Source organism: Mizuhopecten yessoensis, unplaced genomic scaffold (assembly GCF_002113885.1).
Source record: "Mizuhopecten yessoensis strain PY_sf001 unplaced genomic scaffold, ASM211388v2 scaffold7283, whole genome shotgun sequence".
Lineage (NCBI taxonomy): Eukaryota > Metazoa > Mollusca > Bivalvia > Pectinida > Pectinidae > Mizuhopecten > Mizuhopecten yessoensis.
The window spans coordinates 1,250,036-1,268,807 of NW_018406970.1; the positions used below are offsets into that span (position 1 = coordinate 1,250,036).

Genomic DNA, 18,772 nt, shown 5'->3' on the forward strand with positions numbered 1-18,772 from the left:
AATAGTGTTTACCCAGTTCAAGTATTTATCTGCGTTTATTGCGGTTTCATTTATATTGAAGTTAACGCTCTCAGTATAAACAAAACTTTGATTCGCTCTTTCCAATGGTATAGATAGGTTTACAATTGCTCGATTCAGCATAAAAAGAAGTTGATATTTAACACAAGATGGCGGCTTCACTTGTTTCAAGAAGGCGGCTACACATCTCGATCCTAAATCCGTAAGCGATGTAAGACAATAACTCTTGCGTACATAATTTGGATTCAAAAACCTTGGCAAAGACTCGGATTTTGACCCAAACCCAAATAGTGTATCCTAAGGCTGCCATTTCTATCTTCCATACAATAAACATAGTTTGGGTAATGTAAACATGGAGGTGGCCAAGGGAGAGAGACTTTATTACTGGTGATAATTTGATATAAAAGAAAATACGCATCAAATTTAAGATGTTGGATTCATTTAATTTTCTTGTACATTTATATCTGTTTTTGTGTTGTGACGGCATTTTTATATCACATAATATGTTGTGTGTCATGTTACATGGTAACAGTTCTGACGTTATATGAGGGGTAGCAATTTTGAGTCATGCACGATTCCCATGTGATAGCAACAGTATAAGTCTTGTTTATTTCTCATATTAATCCAGAGGCTAACCAACTACACGTTATTACTTAAACAATGAAAATGCTCATTTGCCGATGATGAAATTGAGTTGAGAAAATATGACACAAAATATAAAAAAATATCTGATTTGCGGTTTTTCTACAAATGATACGTAAAAAGTAAAAAATACAATATTGGTTTAACATTTGGTGTCAGAGGTGTTTATGGCTGTGAATTCGTTGTCGTCACAAACAAACATTCCATTGTTAAGCTGAATACCAACGCGCCCTGTCAGATTGAACCACGCTAACTGTAAAAAGGAACTGTCACGTGAATTCTCGGACTTCCGGTAAAGTTCTTTGAACTGAGGTTCTACTGGACCCCATGTCAGCATTGGCGATGACGTCTTGTGAAATCGCTACAACAGGGAAAAATGCAATATATTTATTACATCATGTTAGTATTGAACATTTGTAATAGTCGCAATTGAACAGATATATTAGGGAGGTTGTAAGTTTTGAGAGAAGTTTAAGAATACTCGATTTGTTGCTCGTATTTGCTGCCCCTACCTCGGTAAATGTCCCGTGTACTGTACATACATGTAAGCTGGTCAGTGTCGTGTCACCTTGGACTGTGACAACCTGGGGTTTTCCTCGAACAATACCTTCATGGGTCAGAGCTGCCGTGCACTGCACCTACATATACCCGTGGCCTGTATACATTTGTCAAAGTTCCCGTGGACTACAAATACCCGAGTCAGATCCCCCCCTTTTTTTTTACCTACCTGGGTAAATGTATCAGTGGCCTGTATATCTAGATCACAATTCCCGTGGACTATAAATATCTGAGTCAGTTCTCCCATTCACCTACCTTGGTAAATTATCCTCGTGGCATGTATACCTTGGTCACAGTTCCCGTGGACTATAAATATCCGAGTCGGTTCCCTACACGTACCTGGGTAAATTTCCACGAGGCCGGTAGACCTTGCTCAGAGATTCCGTGGACTATAAATACCCGCGTCAGTTCCCCTACAACTACCTGGGTCAATGTCTCAGTGGCCTGTATACATTGGTCAGAGATCCCGTGGACCATAAATACTCGAGTCACTTCCCGATACACCTACCTGGGTAAGTGTCTTTGTGGCCTGTAAACCTTGGTCAGAATATCTGTGGACTATAAATACCCGAGTCAGTCCCCCCTACACCTACCTGGGTAAATGTCCACAAAGCCAGTATACCTTTCCCAGAGTTCCTTTGGGGTATAAATACCCGCGTCGGTTACCGCTATACCTACCTGAATTAGTGTCCAAGAGGCCTGTATACCTAGGTCAGATTTCCTGTAGACAAAAATACCCGAGTCTCTTTCCTCTACACCTACCTGGGTGAGTGTCCCCGTAGACTTCAGCAGTAGCACTATAACCGTCACAAACAATGGCAGGACGGTGAGTGTGACTATTGTCCAGCCCAATACGTTACAGTAGTCTGGGTAGATGTAGGTACCATATGTCGGGGGCCGGTAAGATAAGAAACTGACCACCAAAAGCATCTTCAAACATAAAATAATTTTTATTTCATATAGCGTAATTTCAGCCATGTAAATCGCATATTGTACTAATGAATAAGGTTCTTAAAACACCCGTATTATTATTATGGCCATACACGTCTAGCGTCTAGCTGTCAAAACCTCACTTAAATGATTTCATTAAATAGGCTACACTTTGTTCTCTTTATTATCAACACCTTAAAGTGCCAGGTATCTAAGGGCGTGTTTTACTGCAAATACGCTTTTATGTTATAGATATTGACCACGTTATAAAACGTTTAGAAAGTAAAATATATGATGATTGTACTTGCTATTTGCGATCCCAGATACAAATTCATTAAGTAAATACTCCATTACGAGTAAGATGATTGTAATGCCTGTTTTCTCAAATTGCTTCAATACCAGTGGAAAATTAGTTTGCAAAGGAAACTTTAGAGCAAGCGGTGTTTCTAAGGTATGACCACTTCATTGTAACAATGACGTCACAAAATAAACTCTTATATTATCAGTTTAATGACACGTTTACGTTATAAACGTCAACATAAGAAATATCGACGTCCTAAGTGTGTGGTCAGCAATTCACCAATTTAATTACTGCGGCTACTGGTGCATAAAATTAATAGCGTCCACACTTTTCTGTACATTCGTATATATAGACAAATTGACACTTACGAACAAAGCAACGGGCGTGATGTACGCACCGCTGACTCGGATGAAACCTGGAAGAGGACGCCCAAACATCATGGTTACGTCTCGGCTTATTCGGTCTCCTCCTTCAATAAGTGGAACATGACGTATTTTTTTCTATATTATCTCTATTCATGATATAACTTTACTTTTAGAAAAGGTGTTGTTAAAACCTCAAGGTAATTAAACCAAACCGATCTACAATATACGCCCAGATCCAACCATAGAAATGAATACTCGATAGCGTTTCACCTAATCAGGAATAATATTTCTTTCCTGTACGATGTCATGTGACATTGGTTCGGAATTCTTCTGGAAAATCAAATACATAACGTCTCAACAAAGTCTTATAAATAGAGACAGTGTTCTTATGGTGTCAGACATTATGTAAACTTTATTTATTTCACAATAAGACATTCACATCATAACATCTTATGAAACAAGTGACTTCAACATATATTAATCTTTGTGGTTGGCCCTGATGTTAACTCGCAGGGGGCCTTAATGTGGGAGGAAACCGGAGTACCCGAAGAAAACCCACGCAGTCGGGCAGATGACTACATACCGTTTTACGTCCGATCAGGGAATCGAAACCCGGGCGTTTTTGTAAAAGGCAAGTGCGCTATCCACTGCGCCACCTGACCACCCACTGCGCCAACCGACCGTCGCAATCAGACATTGACATCATTTATGCTTGTTTACCACGGTTACTATAGGTTAATGGGCGACTTTCACCTGAAGCAAAATTATTTAAGGGGTTTGCTAAGACGGATATTACTATATATTTACGAAATGTTTGTAATTCACATTTTGGTCTGATCTGACAGCATGATCTGAAATAGGTTCTTAATAATATATTGATAATTTTGGGAAAACATATGTCCTACCAAAATGAAATCTGTAAAATATATTATATCTCGTTGCGTGATTTACATTTTTCGTTAAACGTAAATGCGGGTAATACCGTAAATGATGCGCTTATGATATACATATAATATAATAATTATAATAATATACAACATTTGATATAGCGCCCTATCTAGCTAACATAAGCCACTGTAAAACACTTTACAGTAATTAATACAATTAGCATATACGTTAATCAACACAATTTTTGAGGAATCCACAGGAGCTGCCTTATCAAGCGCTTACTACTAGTCCTATGCCATCTGGTTAAAAGTTCCCTATATGTGTGCGTGTGTGTTGGAGATGTAATGTGTTCTGTTTGTAGTGGGACCGTGCTTCCAACGGCATCATTTATAGTGCCACCTCACTTGAATGTTACAGCACAGATACCGCAACATCCACCCAAGACCAATATGTTTGTTTTCAATAATAAATAATGAAATAAGTCACTCTCGAATAAGTCAATGGTCAAGCAATGGCGAAAAGAAGTATTTTCAATGGATAAAGAAATAACAGATAATAAATAAATAATGAATAGAAGCTTTTGACTCAAATAATTAGTGCTTGGAACTTGCCATATATCCAGAAGAAGACGACAGCCTCAAGGAGAGCATTGGCAACTACGCTGAAAGCCGCCCCGTACCAGTCCATAAGCTGGAAGATGTAGGCCCCGGCCTGTAGGGGGTTAAGGGTAAACATAGCAAGCTTTATTCAAAGAAATCTGTAATAACGCTTTCAGAGGTTCTACCTTAGGCAACCAAGCCAGCTTAAAAAGACCATTTAATACACACTGCAATGTATAGTAGGAGGCGACTTATGTAGGATTCCTGCAGAAATGGGGATTTGCTTTGGTGTCCTCTATTTAGGAAAATAAAAATAAATCTGCTGGACCCATTGCAATATTTGGGATCCTTATCTTTTTTGTTTTTTTGCTTCTAACTACCTTTTATTTCCTTGCGCCTTGTTTGGCAACACCTCACGTTTGTTGAGAGCCAAGGTGAGGAAGGCAATGGATTCTGTCCCAAAGCCGGGACATACCAAAGTCCTTAAATTGGTTGCTGTTATTCCTTGCTTAGCGTTCAGTATTTAGGGGAATGGCAACAACTGGTTCACCCGTTATCATTATAATTATAATGACCGGGTGGAATGCTGTGTTGGTTGCCTTCGGCATGGTATTTCAGTTAGATAGCTCTATAAAGTGGGCACACAATAAAGTCGCTATCACAAGAAAGCAAGCACATCAACATACCCTGTCTCCTGCATACACAAACGCAAGCACTCATACATTACATACATGGACATGTCCTTAAATGACCTTAGCTGGCAAAAGAACGTTAAACAAAATTAAACCAAACAAAACTCTTCATACTGTATAACTTTTCGAGCTTGCTTATCTTTATACAATAATACTTGAATGAGCTTAGAAGACTCTCTCAAAAACCTCACCTCTAATAAAGTATGTACATAAATATCCCAGAGAATGGTTTTCTTAGCAGAATGCCTAGCCGTCCAAACTATATGAAATCTTACTCGTGTGAGGAACGGAAGCTCAAATAGAAACACGATGGTTGTTACCAGCCCTAATACCACCAGGCGGCGCTTACGTAGCCTTGGAAACGCCTCCTCTAAAATATTCATCATCGGTTCAAAGGTGACTGTCTGCAAGGAAAATAAAAATAATAATCATATTTTGTCCTGGTTTTGATTGTGACGTCCCTAAGGTTGTTTACTAGGCAACTATTGATGTTGCCATGTATTTTACGGTAACTTATTAACAGTAGTTCGCCTGAAGGCAGAAAAGCCTGGCAGTCAAACCTGTGTAATTGTTGTTTAATCATCATGCATTTCGATCGTTTATGAAATAACAATTTCGATTATACTTTAAATAAGGATCACTAACATGTTCATGCATGTTATGTAGATGGCCATTCATACTTATTAAACAGACATTGAAATCGGACTTCAACACTGAAACCATTTACCTGCATATCCATGCCGGGCATCAACAGGGCCAGAAAGAACAGAACAGACCACACCTGGGGAAACGGTAGATAGGTCATAGCCTGGGGATAAGCTACGAAACCTAGAGAAAACCCTCCTGTAAATGCGAACATCTATAAAGGTCAGGAGATGGGAGAATACTACAAAAACTATGAAACCGATCTGAAGGTATTATTAAGTTGAGTTTTAAAATTCCTTCAACCCGATAAGTACGTACTAATATAGTAAGATTAAGACAAGATTACAAGTCATACAGCAATCGATTTATATGAGAAAAGAACTTTTCCCTGTGAAACCTCATTGGTAATAATAAATCAAGGTCTGGAGTCAAAGGAAAATTGATTTATATAAGAAAACAGGTACAAAAGTCAGGGCCTTAGTTCTTTATATTAAAGGGATCAGGTTCCGTAGAAATAATGTTTGACCTAATTTCTAATGATACTTACTCAATATACCAGATACATTTAGACAGATTGAACACGTGCTGTATTGTTGTTAGTATTTTGAAAAATTGATACTGATATATGAAAGCACATGACCTGATGTTATTATTTCTGGAACAGGTATTCCCGACTCCTCTGCCATGACGCCGACTACAGCGAAAACAACGAGACCGTTCAGCAATCCAAACAGAAGTACAACAACGGTGGTGATTGTGACGTCACTAAATTAACATAAATAGACTACATCTTTAGTTCCATTGCAACTGAGCGACTGAATGATGTCGTTGTCATCATGTTAAGATAAAAAGAGAAAACCAAAATTTTCTAAGCGTCCAGTAAAAAAATAAAAGACCCTAATACATATCTGTCTTTTTTACAATATTCTTTTCACCTCTGAAAATCTGCTGTTGTTGACCAAAATACCCGATTTCTCTATAGTCCTCTTAAAAACACAAATGGATAGATACTACTCTTCTTATAAAAGTTATCCTTCTGCTTAATGGTATATCTTTTTTTTGTATTCCGTTCTGCAAGTAAGGTAGACGAAAACTACTATTTCTGGGGCTAGAAGCCAGAGGGATATGGTGAAACAGCTTACGAATATGAAGAAAAAATATTGCCTTATTGGCAAACTAGCTTTTCCAGCAATGTTTGGGACGCGCTTACTAGTTCAGCAACGTCAAGCGTGGTCAATGGCAGTACGGAACTTTTCGGGAAGGATTATTGTAACAACCTAAGAATGTGAAAGGAAAGTATGCCTTACTGGCAAACTAGCTTTTCCAACGATTCGGTTTGAACCTGTGACATGCTCACTAGTTCAGCAACGTCAAGCGTGGTTACTGGCTTGATGGGTGCCCACCTTTACGTTATATTTTATGACAGCGGTCACATCCTTGGGTGTCATAAAAGGCCAGTTTCCAGTGGTTAGGGAAGGTGCATTTACACACAGGGAGGACCCACGGGATTCCCCAGGCAAAATCTCAGAACGGGACATATCGGGAGGGAAGAGTGGAATAGTGCCTAACTGCCAAACTAGCTTTTACAGCGATTCGGTTTGAACCTGGGACGTGCTCACTAGTTTAGCAACGCAAGCGTGGTCATTGTCTGCATGGGTGACCGCCCGCACGTTATAATAGTGTGCACCACATTGACTTGTTTATGTCCATCAATGATCTAATAATGATGTTTGTCAATTGATTTAATCCTTCTAGCTGTTCTATACGCAGATTTCTTTTTACATGGATTTTCAATAATTCCTCTTAGGTTCTAAACATTCTATATAAAAGAACAAATATCAAGATACCATATCAAAGTCCCAAACATAAATATGAAAAATAATAAAACTCTTAAGATGTTCAAATATTGATAACATCTATTCATTATAGGAATTTTACCAAAATTAAAGTTTCGTACGTCAAGATGTTCTCGTTGAATTTGTTGTGACAGCCGAACGTAGCAAGTCCTCCCCAGCCTGGGCCAAGCGTGTAGAAAGCCATGAATCCCGCCTCTATCCACACCTGAAAGAATGAACATGAAATTGCACGTTAGTATAAAACAAAAATGAATGTAAGTTTGAAGGATACTAGTATTTACAATTGTATCTACCCATGTAGCAATGAACACGAGTGTTAAGTACACCATGCGTCATAAACCCTTTCTCCGCCTACTCATGAAGGAACGAATGCGTTATAGTAAGACGTCATTCATTCGACAGCTCGCAACAACTAAAACAAGAGTACTGAAGGGTAAGCGTCATTCAAATGTAGCTTCAGATGTGAAGAAACCATATTAGTTTTGGCCCAAAACGGGATACTTGTAGGCTATAGCAAAACTGATTAGTTTTTCAAACTAGTAGGTGCGAAGAGGACTTGTAACATCCCATCTCAACTTACACCTTGGTTGGTATTATGTTACAGAATATTGGCCCTTGACTGAGATAACCCAATCCCGGTCATTTATAAGTGATAGATGTTTTAGTCCGATATGATTATGAAGAGTTGGACTGCATGGCGATGTTCGTTGTTACTTTGTAGTTGGACTTTACGTAAGATCTTAGTTTGCATTGTAATGAAATACATTACATTTTGATGGGATAAATAAGTTACTTTCGAGATGGAAAACATGGAGAAATCCAGCGTCAAGAAGCGTTTTCGTTGGTGTTGCACTGTACACAGGATGTTAAGGTGATAGGTACTTACTTTAGAGTTTAACAGCATGGAGAAATCTGGTGTTATGAAGTACGCCATACCCGACAATGCCCCGGGCAACGCAAGGGCTCGGATCCAGATTACCAGGACCAAAACAATGGGTAGTAAGGCTGTCACATACATCACCTGAAAATCAGCAACAATCAACAGCTCAAATACGTGTTAACAACGCGATTTAAATATATCAATAAAAACCCTTCCTCTTAAACTCCTAGATATGAAATCAAACATTACAAGGGTGTTTTGATCGCGATATAATACTTTGTACTGCTATAATAATGTAAAATATTTTGCACATCATCAACTTTGAATAATTGGGCACTCTTAACCAGATGCTAGTTCATAAGAGTCGAATACGAACCTTGCCGAAAGATTTGACGCTCTTCACTAAAGAGAGGTAGACGAGGATGTGGGTGATGATGAGGTAGATAACATACCTCCAGTTGATAGGGCCGACGTCCTCTATTCCAGAAGACAAGGCAAGGACATGATGTCTTGCGAAGACAAACAAACAACTGATGTTATCGAAACGTCAACAAGTGTACGCAAAAGTAACATTATTTGCTAAGGTTCAAAATGTTTGAAAATAATTATAAAGTAGCTATTGGCATTTTGATAATATTTTTTTCTTTTAATTCCAAACGCTTAAGCATCGTTTACTGACATATTTCTGAAATAGGAAAATAACAGTTCATGACACGATCCCAGCGATTCAAGGTGAGGTGATTACATGCAGAACTGGGTGTCCTGCTGGGTGTCTTCGGCAGTATGTTTCAGTGAGGTAGCACTTTAAAGTCGGTATCAGTTCCGCGCTTATACAAGGAGACAAACACGAACATATCGCAGCCTCCCACAATATACATGCATACAATACACACATGCATCTTACAGACAGGGGAGGCCGTCCTTAAATGACCATGGCTGTTGATAGGACGTTAAACAGTACTAAACCAAACCAAACGGTATCCTGCGATATATATCCGGTTATATTTCAAAAGATATTGTGGCAAACAGATACATTTTAAGGGATGATTAGCCAATCAAGGAAAGACATTAAAAGCAAATATAAGTCGACATTTAATGCAGAAACAAAACACAATTAGAAAGTTAATAAACTAATGTGTGCAAAAACATGCCTCTTAGCTTTAAGGTATTGTGTTTTGTTACCCGAAACTCTGTATAACACATGCAGAGTAATTCTAACCAAGAAATTTCACAAGCAAAACATATCAAGCCAGTCAACAGTTCAAAACAGTTGCTCCCTCAATAGTTTTACTGTTGCATGGCAAACATATTGGATGACAACCGCGCTTAACAGCCACAGGTCAAAGACACTAATGATGCAGATGATGTCAGAAATTTCTTTTACCATTGATCAGGTAACAATATAACTGTTTCGTGTCTTAACTGCCAACAGTCAAAACCGTAAAAGCATGAAATAACTGCTTAATAGTGATATAATTCAATGTGTAAACCACTGATGACTTACTGCCAAAACTCCTCCGCCGCAGACATACCGTCGACCGAAATTATTGGAGATACCACCATGTTTGTTATGTTGCTGGCAACCATTAAAAATGTATTCTGTACATAAAAAAGATGTTAACTTAAAGGTTAATGTCACTTTTATCAGAACCGCAAATCAAACTTGACGGGAAAATACCTTTTATATTATAAAAGGCTTAGGATCAAATTAACTGACATAGCAATTCATGTTAAATAGGTTTATAGGAACCGGAAATACTATTTATACCAAATTGACTTATTAGCTTAAAATATTCTGACGGAGAGATGATGCAAGTAGTAGTTCAATTTATTTTTTAGTATTTGGGACCATTTTCTTACCGTATGAGACAAATTACATATAATTCCATGTTATACTAATACCACTTTGTAATACACATTTTATGTCGGTAAGTACTTACTGTTGATGAAAAGTTTTGTACAGCACTTCCGGCTATTTTGACTTCAACACACCGGTCAGTGTTCCACGTGTTGTTACAGTTTGACCAAGGTAAGGTAGACCGAAATGAGTTAACAAGGAACTCTATGGTCCAGGCTCGCATAGTTGGGTATATGGACATACTAACTCCTCCCAGAATAAACATCGTTATACAAATACCTACAGCAGAACAACCCATAGAGTCATATCAGATAGCTAACCATAATACTCAAAATCATATTGTAAAGTAATATTTGCCAATATTTTCATCCTATTCATCATGCTTCTTAAGGATTCAAATACCACTATAACAAATGTTACTATTTATATTTCTTTTTACTATTTCTTTTTTTCTAATCTTTTGGAACTCATATGAAAACAATGATGAAACAAGAATTAAAAAAGAAATGATTAAATAGGCGCCAGAGTTATGAGTGTAAAAGTGCAAAGAGGCCAGGCTTCCAACCATTGATTATCGATCACTGTACAATAGCTCTAGCCAACTGAGCTACCTGATCAACAATAGTAGCATGGCCCCTTTGAACACTTTATTATACAAAAACTGAAATCAATTGATGGTCGTTCTATATAAAACCAAGTGGCCCAACGGGTCTGAATCGCTCACCTGGATATTTGAACAATCATGGGAAACTGTTCTCAATAAAAAGAAATTTAGCCAATATTTTCATATATCGAGTCTCCTTGACCTATAAAATGTTCCAGACTAAATGAAACGTAATACTTCTCTTTCTCAGCATGCTACTGGTCAAATATCACCACCCATGACCTCCTGGTAGTGCAGAAGAAGTTGTTTAAATTTTTGTTAGATAATTGACCCCTTTGACTTTGGCAGTAGGTCAAGGTCATTTATATTTTAGTAAACTGTATAACACCCCATCTTAGATATCTACTGGACAAATATCAGGGCTTCGTGCCAGGTGAGCTAAAAACAACAGTGGATTTCTCCTGTGTTTGCCTGCAATGGGAAAGGCATCCTTAATCAAACGAATCCAGGCAGTAACAAACATGCTACTTACTGTTAGTGAGAAGTTTGCACAGCACTACCGACTAGTTTGACTTCGACACACCGGTCAGTCGAAAATGCTAAGATGCTGTCTATCATTATTAATATTTGCATGTTCAAAATATATAATCATTTTAAAGGGCGCGCCACGAAGCATTTCAGATAGCCCGACCTTCAAAGCGGAACACACCTCTAAATAATGGGGCGAAGTCCCATACTCTGTAAAGTCCCTTCCCCGAGAACTGTGACATCTCTAACTCCATGTAATATAGCGGCAGTCCGCACACTAACAGGAGTGTGATGTAAGGGATCAAGAAGGCTCCTGAAAATAGACATGATTTAAATTGTATCATTTCTATCAGGAGAAATAAACTAAACAATTCACGAAACGGACGAGGGCATATAGCATTCACTACTTTGTAAACATACCTTACATCTTATTTTTAAGAATTAATCAACCGCATCATCATTTGTACATAAAGGATCAAGCGATATAACTTTAAGTTAAAAAGAAAGTCCAATCGATTCTGGTGTGTTTAAACAAACGACATGGTAGTATACGCGTTGGTAAATAGCATTTAGCGTGTATTAACGCAAACCTTTAGGTATCTCATTGTATTTTAGATTAGGAAATATCATAACCTGAAAAATAACAGTATAAGCGAGCCCATATATGTTTACTGTGTATGATTTTTCTTTTACAAATTTACATGTTATGTCCAAGTCAACTATTGAAGGTGATGTTTATTTTGAAAACAAACAAGTTCGATTGTTATCGTCTTTGGATTATTACGATTCGTAGACCACGTGTATTTAGAAGTGTTCACATACATATAGGTCGTGTCACAGTATTATCGTGAACATAACGGTCTTCTTATCTCTCTTTCAATGGAAACGCTATGTACAGATAAACTACTAAGAGACTAAGAAGGAAAACCTTTTATCGACGGTTTGTATTATAAGGGCCAAATACACTGTATTTTGAAATACGATAACCACCTGTCTTAACAATACAAAAACTATTAACTATTAACAAACTTGCGCTACATAATTCCCAGTCATCAAATGCAATGTCTACACATTCCCCTTGGATATTATGTTTGTTTAACCTAGCACAAAATAGTTTTCAATAGATAAAAAGTGTGCACAGAAATATCATTGAAAATTCTAAAATTTCACTTAATTATGCAAATTTCAAATGCTTACCTTAGCAAAGATAATTTGAAATTAAATTATAATGTATCAAAATAGCTTCGTTGAAGTATTAAGTATTAGCAAATCAAATATGTTAAAGTTCAAATAAAATTAAAGGATTTGATATTTTTTATAGATTTTGGGGCAAAATAGCAATAGGCCATGTACCAAAAAAACATGTACTGGTTATTCCTCTATATAAATATATACCCACCAACTCCCTCTGTAGTCTGGTTAGAGGATCTGAAATAAATACTCACCCCCACCATTTCTGTAGACAAGATAGGGGACCCTCCAGATGTCGCTAATACCAAGTGACATCCCTAACAGCGAGACGATGAAGTCAAGTCTGGAAGCCCATGGAACATTCTTGTTTCCACCACTATCATCGTCTTCGGAAACACTGCACTCCTCCACAGATCCAATATGGTCTACTATACCCTTAGCAACACTACAATCTTTATCCTTAACGACATCATTTTCGTCAGCCATTGCAGCATTGCCTTCCTCAGCCTGAGCGATATAAAAAAAATCAGTTTAAATTATACATATTTAGTTTTACACGATGATAACAATTGAGCTATTGAATTTTTCCGCCAACATCTGTCTCATCACAATTTATGGCAAATAGTTGATATCGTATTCCTTATCACGTGCAGAACAATGTCAAGGATAACTTTTGACAGGTAATGATGATAAGATTTTCTACGGTAAACTGTTTCTTGTTTGTTACGTATGATACATGCGTTTGCAGTTTATGTTGTTCTAGGTAGGCAATTTAAGATGTATGAATTATCACGTTTCTCGAGTTTTTGGTATCAAACAGTTTGAACACATTCAAACTTCAGTGCGAAAACCCCGGACTGTTTTATATGTAAAGATAAATTATTTTTATCACCCGAATATTCCGCGGCCTATTTATTAAAGAGTTTGTATAAGACGCCTATCGATATAGCCCATTTAGAACACGTAACACCCTGTACTTTTTTCGATCTTCTATTTTAGCACAATTATCAACAGCATCCATAAGGATTTCTAAATTTATATTTCGGATGATTAATGATATTAAATTCACAATCAACAATAATGTATATATATGTCAGCCAAAAGCTGCCAGGTAAGCGTTGTGTAGCCTGTAAGTGTGAAAGATTGGTAAGAGTTTGGCTAATGATATTCAAATACTCTATTTGCCATCCATTATACAAGCAAGTATTTGTTAAAGATTATTTCAAATGTCCTTGTAGAGTTCAGCTACATCAAAGGTAAAACCATCATCTAATTCAGATCTAAATTGTTCACATACGTTTTCCTCAACGAATTGAAATGATTTTGAAGTTTGGTTGCATTTGACTAAACACTATATAACATGTATTGTCAAAAACCTATCCCGAGGGCTCACGGTTTATTATTATTCTCCCAAACTTATTAGCTATGCATTTCAGCTGAAGAATAACGCCATGTTTTCACAACAAACATTTGTTTCTCCTCAACACCATTAGAACGACAAACAAAATGTCACTTTTCTTACACAGTTTGTTTCCTTGAATAGTGTTATTTTATATGCTGACTGTATAAACAATCATGCACATGTCTTAAATTAAGTTTGTGGTTTTGATCAAATTCCTTTGCATCACTGATTATTGATATATTTTTTTAAAACTCATTTTAATCTTAACAGTCAGAAAGAAATGATAAATATAGATTGATTGACATTACGTCTTTGCATTTCTTTGTATTGTTATTAAGTCACCAAGTTATTCTTTTGAAGTACACTTGTACCCTCCAGCTGTCACTGATACCTAATGACACCCCTCACAGCGACACAATAAAGTCAAGTATAGTTATGATAATAGGATACTCTGTTGTAAAATGTTTTTTTGTTTATGAACCTAGAGCAGTTCTTCATGTACGACACATGCTTTTGCTGTACTGGGTAGGTAATTTGGGATTTATGAAGAATTGAGTTCCTCAGGTTTTATTTTATTTTGTATGAAACAATTTGAAAATATATGTTTTCACACCTAACACGTGCAAAAAAGGAATCAAGGTTATTCGTCATTTTTATTATGTATCCGTGTGTGCCACCAGTGTCTGCTTCAGTGCTGAAACCTCATGTTATTTTATATATAAAGATAAATTGTGTTGACTTATTTAAGAATTTATATGAGACGCTTTATAGATATTGTCTATTTAGAAAATGTAATAGCCGGTATTTTTTTCTTGATTTGCCTATTCAGCACATTTATCAACAGCATTTACAAAAATAAGGATTTGCTACAATTTATCTTCTAGACGATTGAGGATTTTGTTTATGATGGTATTTTTCGATGTTTTGGCATTTTTTTTTTAAGATTGATATTCACAAAACAAATAAGTGAATGGAATAGGAAACAATGTGTTTACAATTTTTAAGTAAAGCAAATACACAATCCAGCCAAAGGCTGCCCGATAAGCGTCGAAGTCTGTAACGGTATGACACTTTGTAAGCGTTTGTCAAATAATGAACAAATACTCTATTTTTCATCCATTATAAGTATTTGTTAAGATTATTTCAAAGTCATTATAGATTTCCGCTTCATCAGAAGCAAACAAATAGCAATAAAAAACACTAATCCAGATATGGAAATATGGTATACCACCTCCTTTGCAATACCGATGGTCTGTTGAAAATGTCTTATGCAACTTTTAACATTTATGATTTCGTACCAAATACTGATTCATCTGACAGAAGTTTCCACTATGAATTGATCTTGAAGTTTCGTCCCATTTGACAACAGATGTATATCACATATGATCAAAACTCTAATCCCAAGGGCTCACGGACAGTATATCATTTTTCTCTGCAACTTGTTAGCTTTCTATTTTACGTGATGAATAACGTAATGCATAGTGCAGTATGTATCTGTTTCACAGAATAGTATATGGTTATTGTCTGTAAACAATCATACATAGATCCTGAATCTTTTTTTGTTTTCTTATAAATTTAATTTGCATAACTGGATATTGATGTTTAGTCTTTGATATATTATTTTTAAAAAACATTTTGATGTAAACAATCATCTCTGGAGAGGCATTACAATTGAAACATCTGACAGTTGTGGAGGTGTGAAAAACCTCTATTTTACATTGTATTTCACAGGTAGATGTATCCCCAATGTATTGTTCCCTACCTACTTGCCTGCAGAAAAAGAAAGCGTGGGTGTATATAACTGTTTTGCTTACAGAAACGACATGGCGCTTAAAGTATCGTTCCATTCCCAAGAGATAGGATTTACCGTGGGATACTTGAGCACTACACACTACCTGACTCACACATACGTTCGGCTGTTTGTACGGGATGATTGCATGCAGACTCATTAAATGTTTTCATCTGATTTTCAGATATTGGTAGAAAGCGTAGATCAATAAGGATACATTACACCAGGGCTTTAGTCCGAGCAAGTACAATCTGAGACGTCAGATGAACACGTACGTATGGTATTGCTGTTTTTCACATGCTAACACTTGTTCTTTAAATGAATTAAATATTTTCTTCAAATCATTAGTCATTAATATCCCGTATATATAACCAATTTCCATCATGAAAACTTGAACCAAACAATAACCAATGGCCCAAAAACATTCGGAACCTTTTTATGTTTAATTTCGTTCATTTACTGATTACTTATGAACGGCCGTATTCATATTAGTGTATACCAATAACTTGTCTTTAGCGACGGGGTGTGTTTTACATTATGATATATTCTCAATCACGTCTACAGACACGACGGTGTCAGAGTGTGTAACAAAACACCTTCATCCTTTCACCGTTTACACAAACAGCTGTATGAACACGTATATATAACGAAAAATCCGCTACGTTCTTATACCCCTATAAACTAGACCAAACCAAACATATATTAAAGGTGGGATCAAATTTTTAGTCCACCATCTGATCAAATCACCCTGCGTCCGTCGTCCGTCCGCCCTTAAAGTATTCTTGTTAGCGCTATTTCTCAGACAGTACATGAGGAATATTTCTCAAATTTCACATGAAGGGTTCCCATGATCCTAACTTATGCATATCGTTTTTCGGGACTGATCGCTAAACCGAAATGGCCGACAGGCAGTCATCTTTAATTTGAGAATGAAAGTTTGTTAACGCTGTTTCTCATAATGTATTTGAGGGATATTTCACCAATTTCACATATAGGTTCCCGATCGTCCCCATCCCTGCAGGAAGGGCGTAAGAATTGTACCTGCTGCCCCCATTGCATGATCGTAGGAGGCGACTAAATTTGGGATCTTATCTTTTCTCTTCTTTCTAAACAGCTTTCTTCTTCCTAATGTCTCCCTTGACAATTCCTCACTTTTGGCCTTGTTCGCCCCTGTGAGGAAGGCTTCGGGTTCTGTTCCCTGGCCGAGACATACCAGAGTCTGTAAAATGGTAGTTTCTGCTCCTGCTTAACGCTCAGCACTTTAGGAGTGGGACGACTGGTTCGCCCGTTGTCAGTATAATTCGACCGGGTGGAGTGTCCTGCTGGGTGTCTTCGGCAGTATGTTTCAGTGAGGTAGCACTATAAAGTCGGCATCAGGTCCGCGCTCTGACAAGGAGATTAACACGAACATATCGCAGCCTCCCAAAACACGCATGCATCTTGCACACAGGGGAGGTCGTCCTTGAATGACCATAGCTGCTGATAGGACGTTAAACAATACTAAACCAAGCCAAGCCCCATCGTCCCTAGTTATGCATATCGTTTTTTGGGACTGGTCACAAAACCAAGATGGCCGACAGGCAGCCGTCTTGAACTTGAGAGTTAAAGTTTTCTAGCGCTATACCCTAGAAAGTACTGGAGGGATATTTCTCATATTTCACATGAATGTTCCCAATGATCCCTTGTTAAGTATATCTTTTGTTTGGGACTGATCAACAAAACCAAAAATTGCCGACAGGGAGCCATCTTGAATTTAAAAGTTAGTTTGTTAGCACTGTTTGTTTGTTTTTGTGAAAGTTCTGGAGGGGTCCTCCCCGTTTCAAAATTTGGGGATGATTGGAAAACCAAGATGGCTGGCAGTTGGTCGTATTGGATAAGGGAGTAAACGTTTTTTAGCCCTATTGCTCAAAACGTATTGAAGGGATCTTTCTCAAATTTCACATAAGGGTACCCTTTGTTCTTAGTTTTGCATATCAATCATATCGGCCGGCCATCTGGTTACAGTTTCAGTTTGCTATCGCTATTTCTCAGAATTTACTAGAGGATTTTTCTCAAATTTGGTATGTAGGTTCACTTGGTACTGAGCTGTGCGTGGTTGCCCTTTGTACTGAGTTGTGCGTGTAAACATTTGAGGTTGATCAAGATGGCGGACAGGAAAAGTGATCAAATAGATAAGGGAAAAGATTGAACTGACATAAAAGTAATGAAGATGGTACAATGGTTGGCGCCAAGATCCCTCTTGGATCTATTCTTATAACGTAACATACTTCCATGTGACCTACATAAACGGCGTTGATTGGCGTTCCTAATGTGATGTCTTTCCTGTGGATCCATTAACTTAATAAACTTCCGTTACTTTGATATCTTCCATGGGAGGATCCATTGTCATGACAGTGACATGTCCCCTTTTGGAAAGAAACATTCCATAAAAATCACATGTTACCATGCATATAACAAAATTATATGCGTTTGAAATATGAAGGTTTGAAAATAGAAAGAATAAAAAAGCAACAAAATGCCTTTCTATTGCAAACTCTACAATTAACCAATGTTGCCAGGAATTATACAACCACAGTATCAAAATGGGTTGCAAAGCATATGAAAACGTTGCAAGGAAAGTTACTCTAAGCCATAAAACTGTATTTGGTTGTTTCATCTTCTATATAAAACGGAGAATACTCAAAGTCAAAAAATTATTTATGGAACTCTTCTTCGCGATTTTTACTGATACAGTGGCATTAACATGAACCGTATATGCGGTCGGAGTCAGAATCTTTGTTGTGTGTCCCAAAATCTGTGAACTACGGAAACAGATGCTTTGGGAGGGTTTCGGCTACGTTGTGGAATAGCTTACCATCTGCTTTTAGGAAGTCAAACACCCTGGCCAAGTTCAAGAGGGACATTAAAACTCACCTCTTCACGTCTGCATTTTAGAATCTTTGCAAAGACGTCATGTAAATACCACCCTTTTATTTGTTCAATTATGTGCACATTGCTTGTTAAATGTATGAAAGTGATTGCAAGCC

At 37.3% G+C, this 18,772-nt stretch overlaps 1 protein-coding gene across 1 annotated transcript; it reads right to left on the reverse strand.

The window, feature by feature from the left end:
• Window positions 1-408: 408 nt before the first annotated feature.
• LOC110453421 (sodium-dependent proline transporter-like) lies at window positions 409-13,149 on the reverse strand. The gene is made up of 14 exons (XM_021502365.1): window positions 12,810-13,149; window positions 11,546-11,677; window positions 10,315-10,511; window positions 9,879-9,973; window positions 8,751-8,883; window positions 8,381-8,515; window positions 7,596-7,699; window positions 6,279-6,403; window positions 5,721-5,836; window positions 5,269-5,397; window positions 4,314-4,413; window positions 2,818-2,918; window positions 1,981-2,148; window positions 409-1,021 (listed from the first exon to the last, which is right to left on the reverse strand). The coding sequence occupies exons 1-14, from the start codon at window positions 13,039-13,041 to the stop codon at window positions 803-805; spliced, it is 1,986 nt and encodes a 661-aa protein (XP_021358040.1). The 5' UTR covers window positions 13,042-13,149; the 3' UTR covers window positions 409-802.
• Between the last annotated feature and the right edge of the window lie 5,623 nt (window positions 13,150-18,772).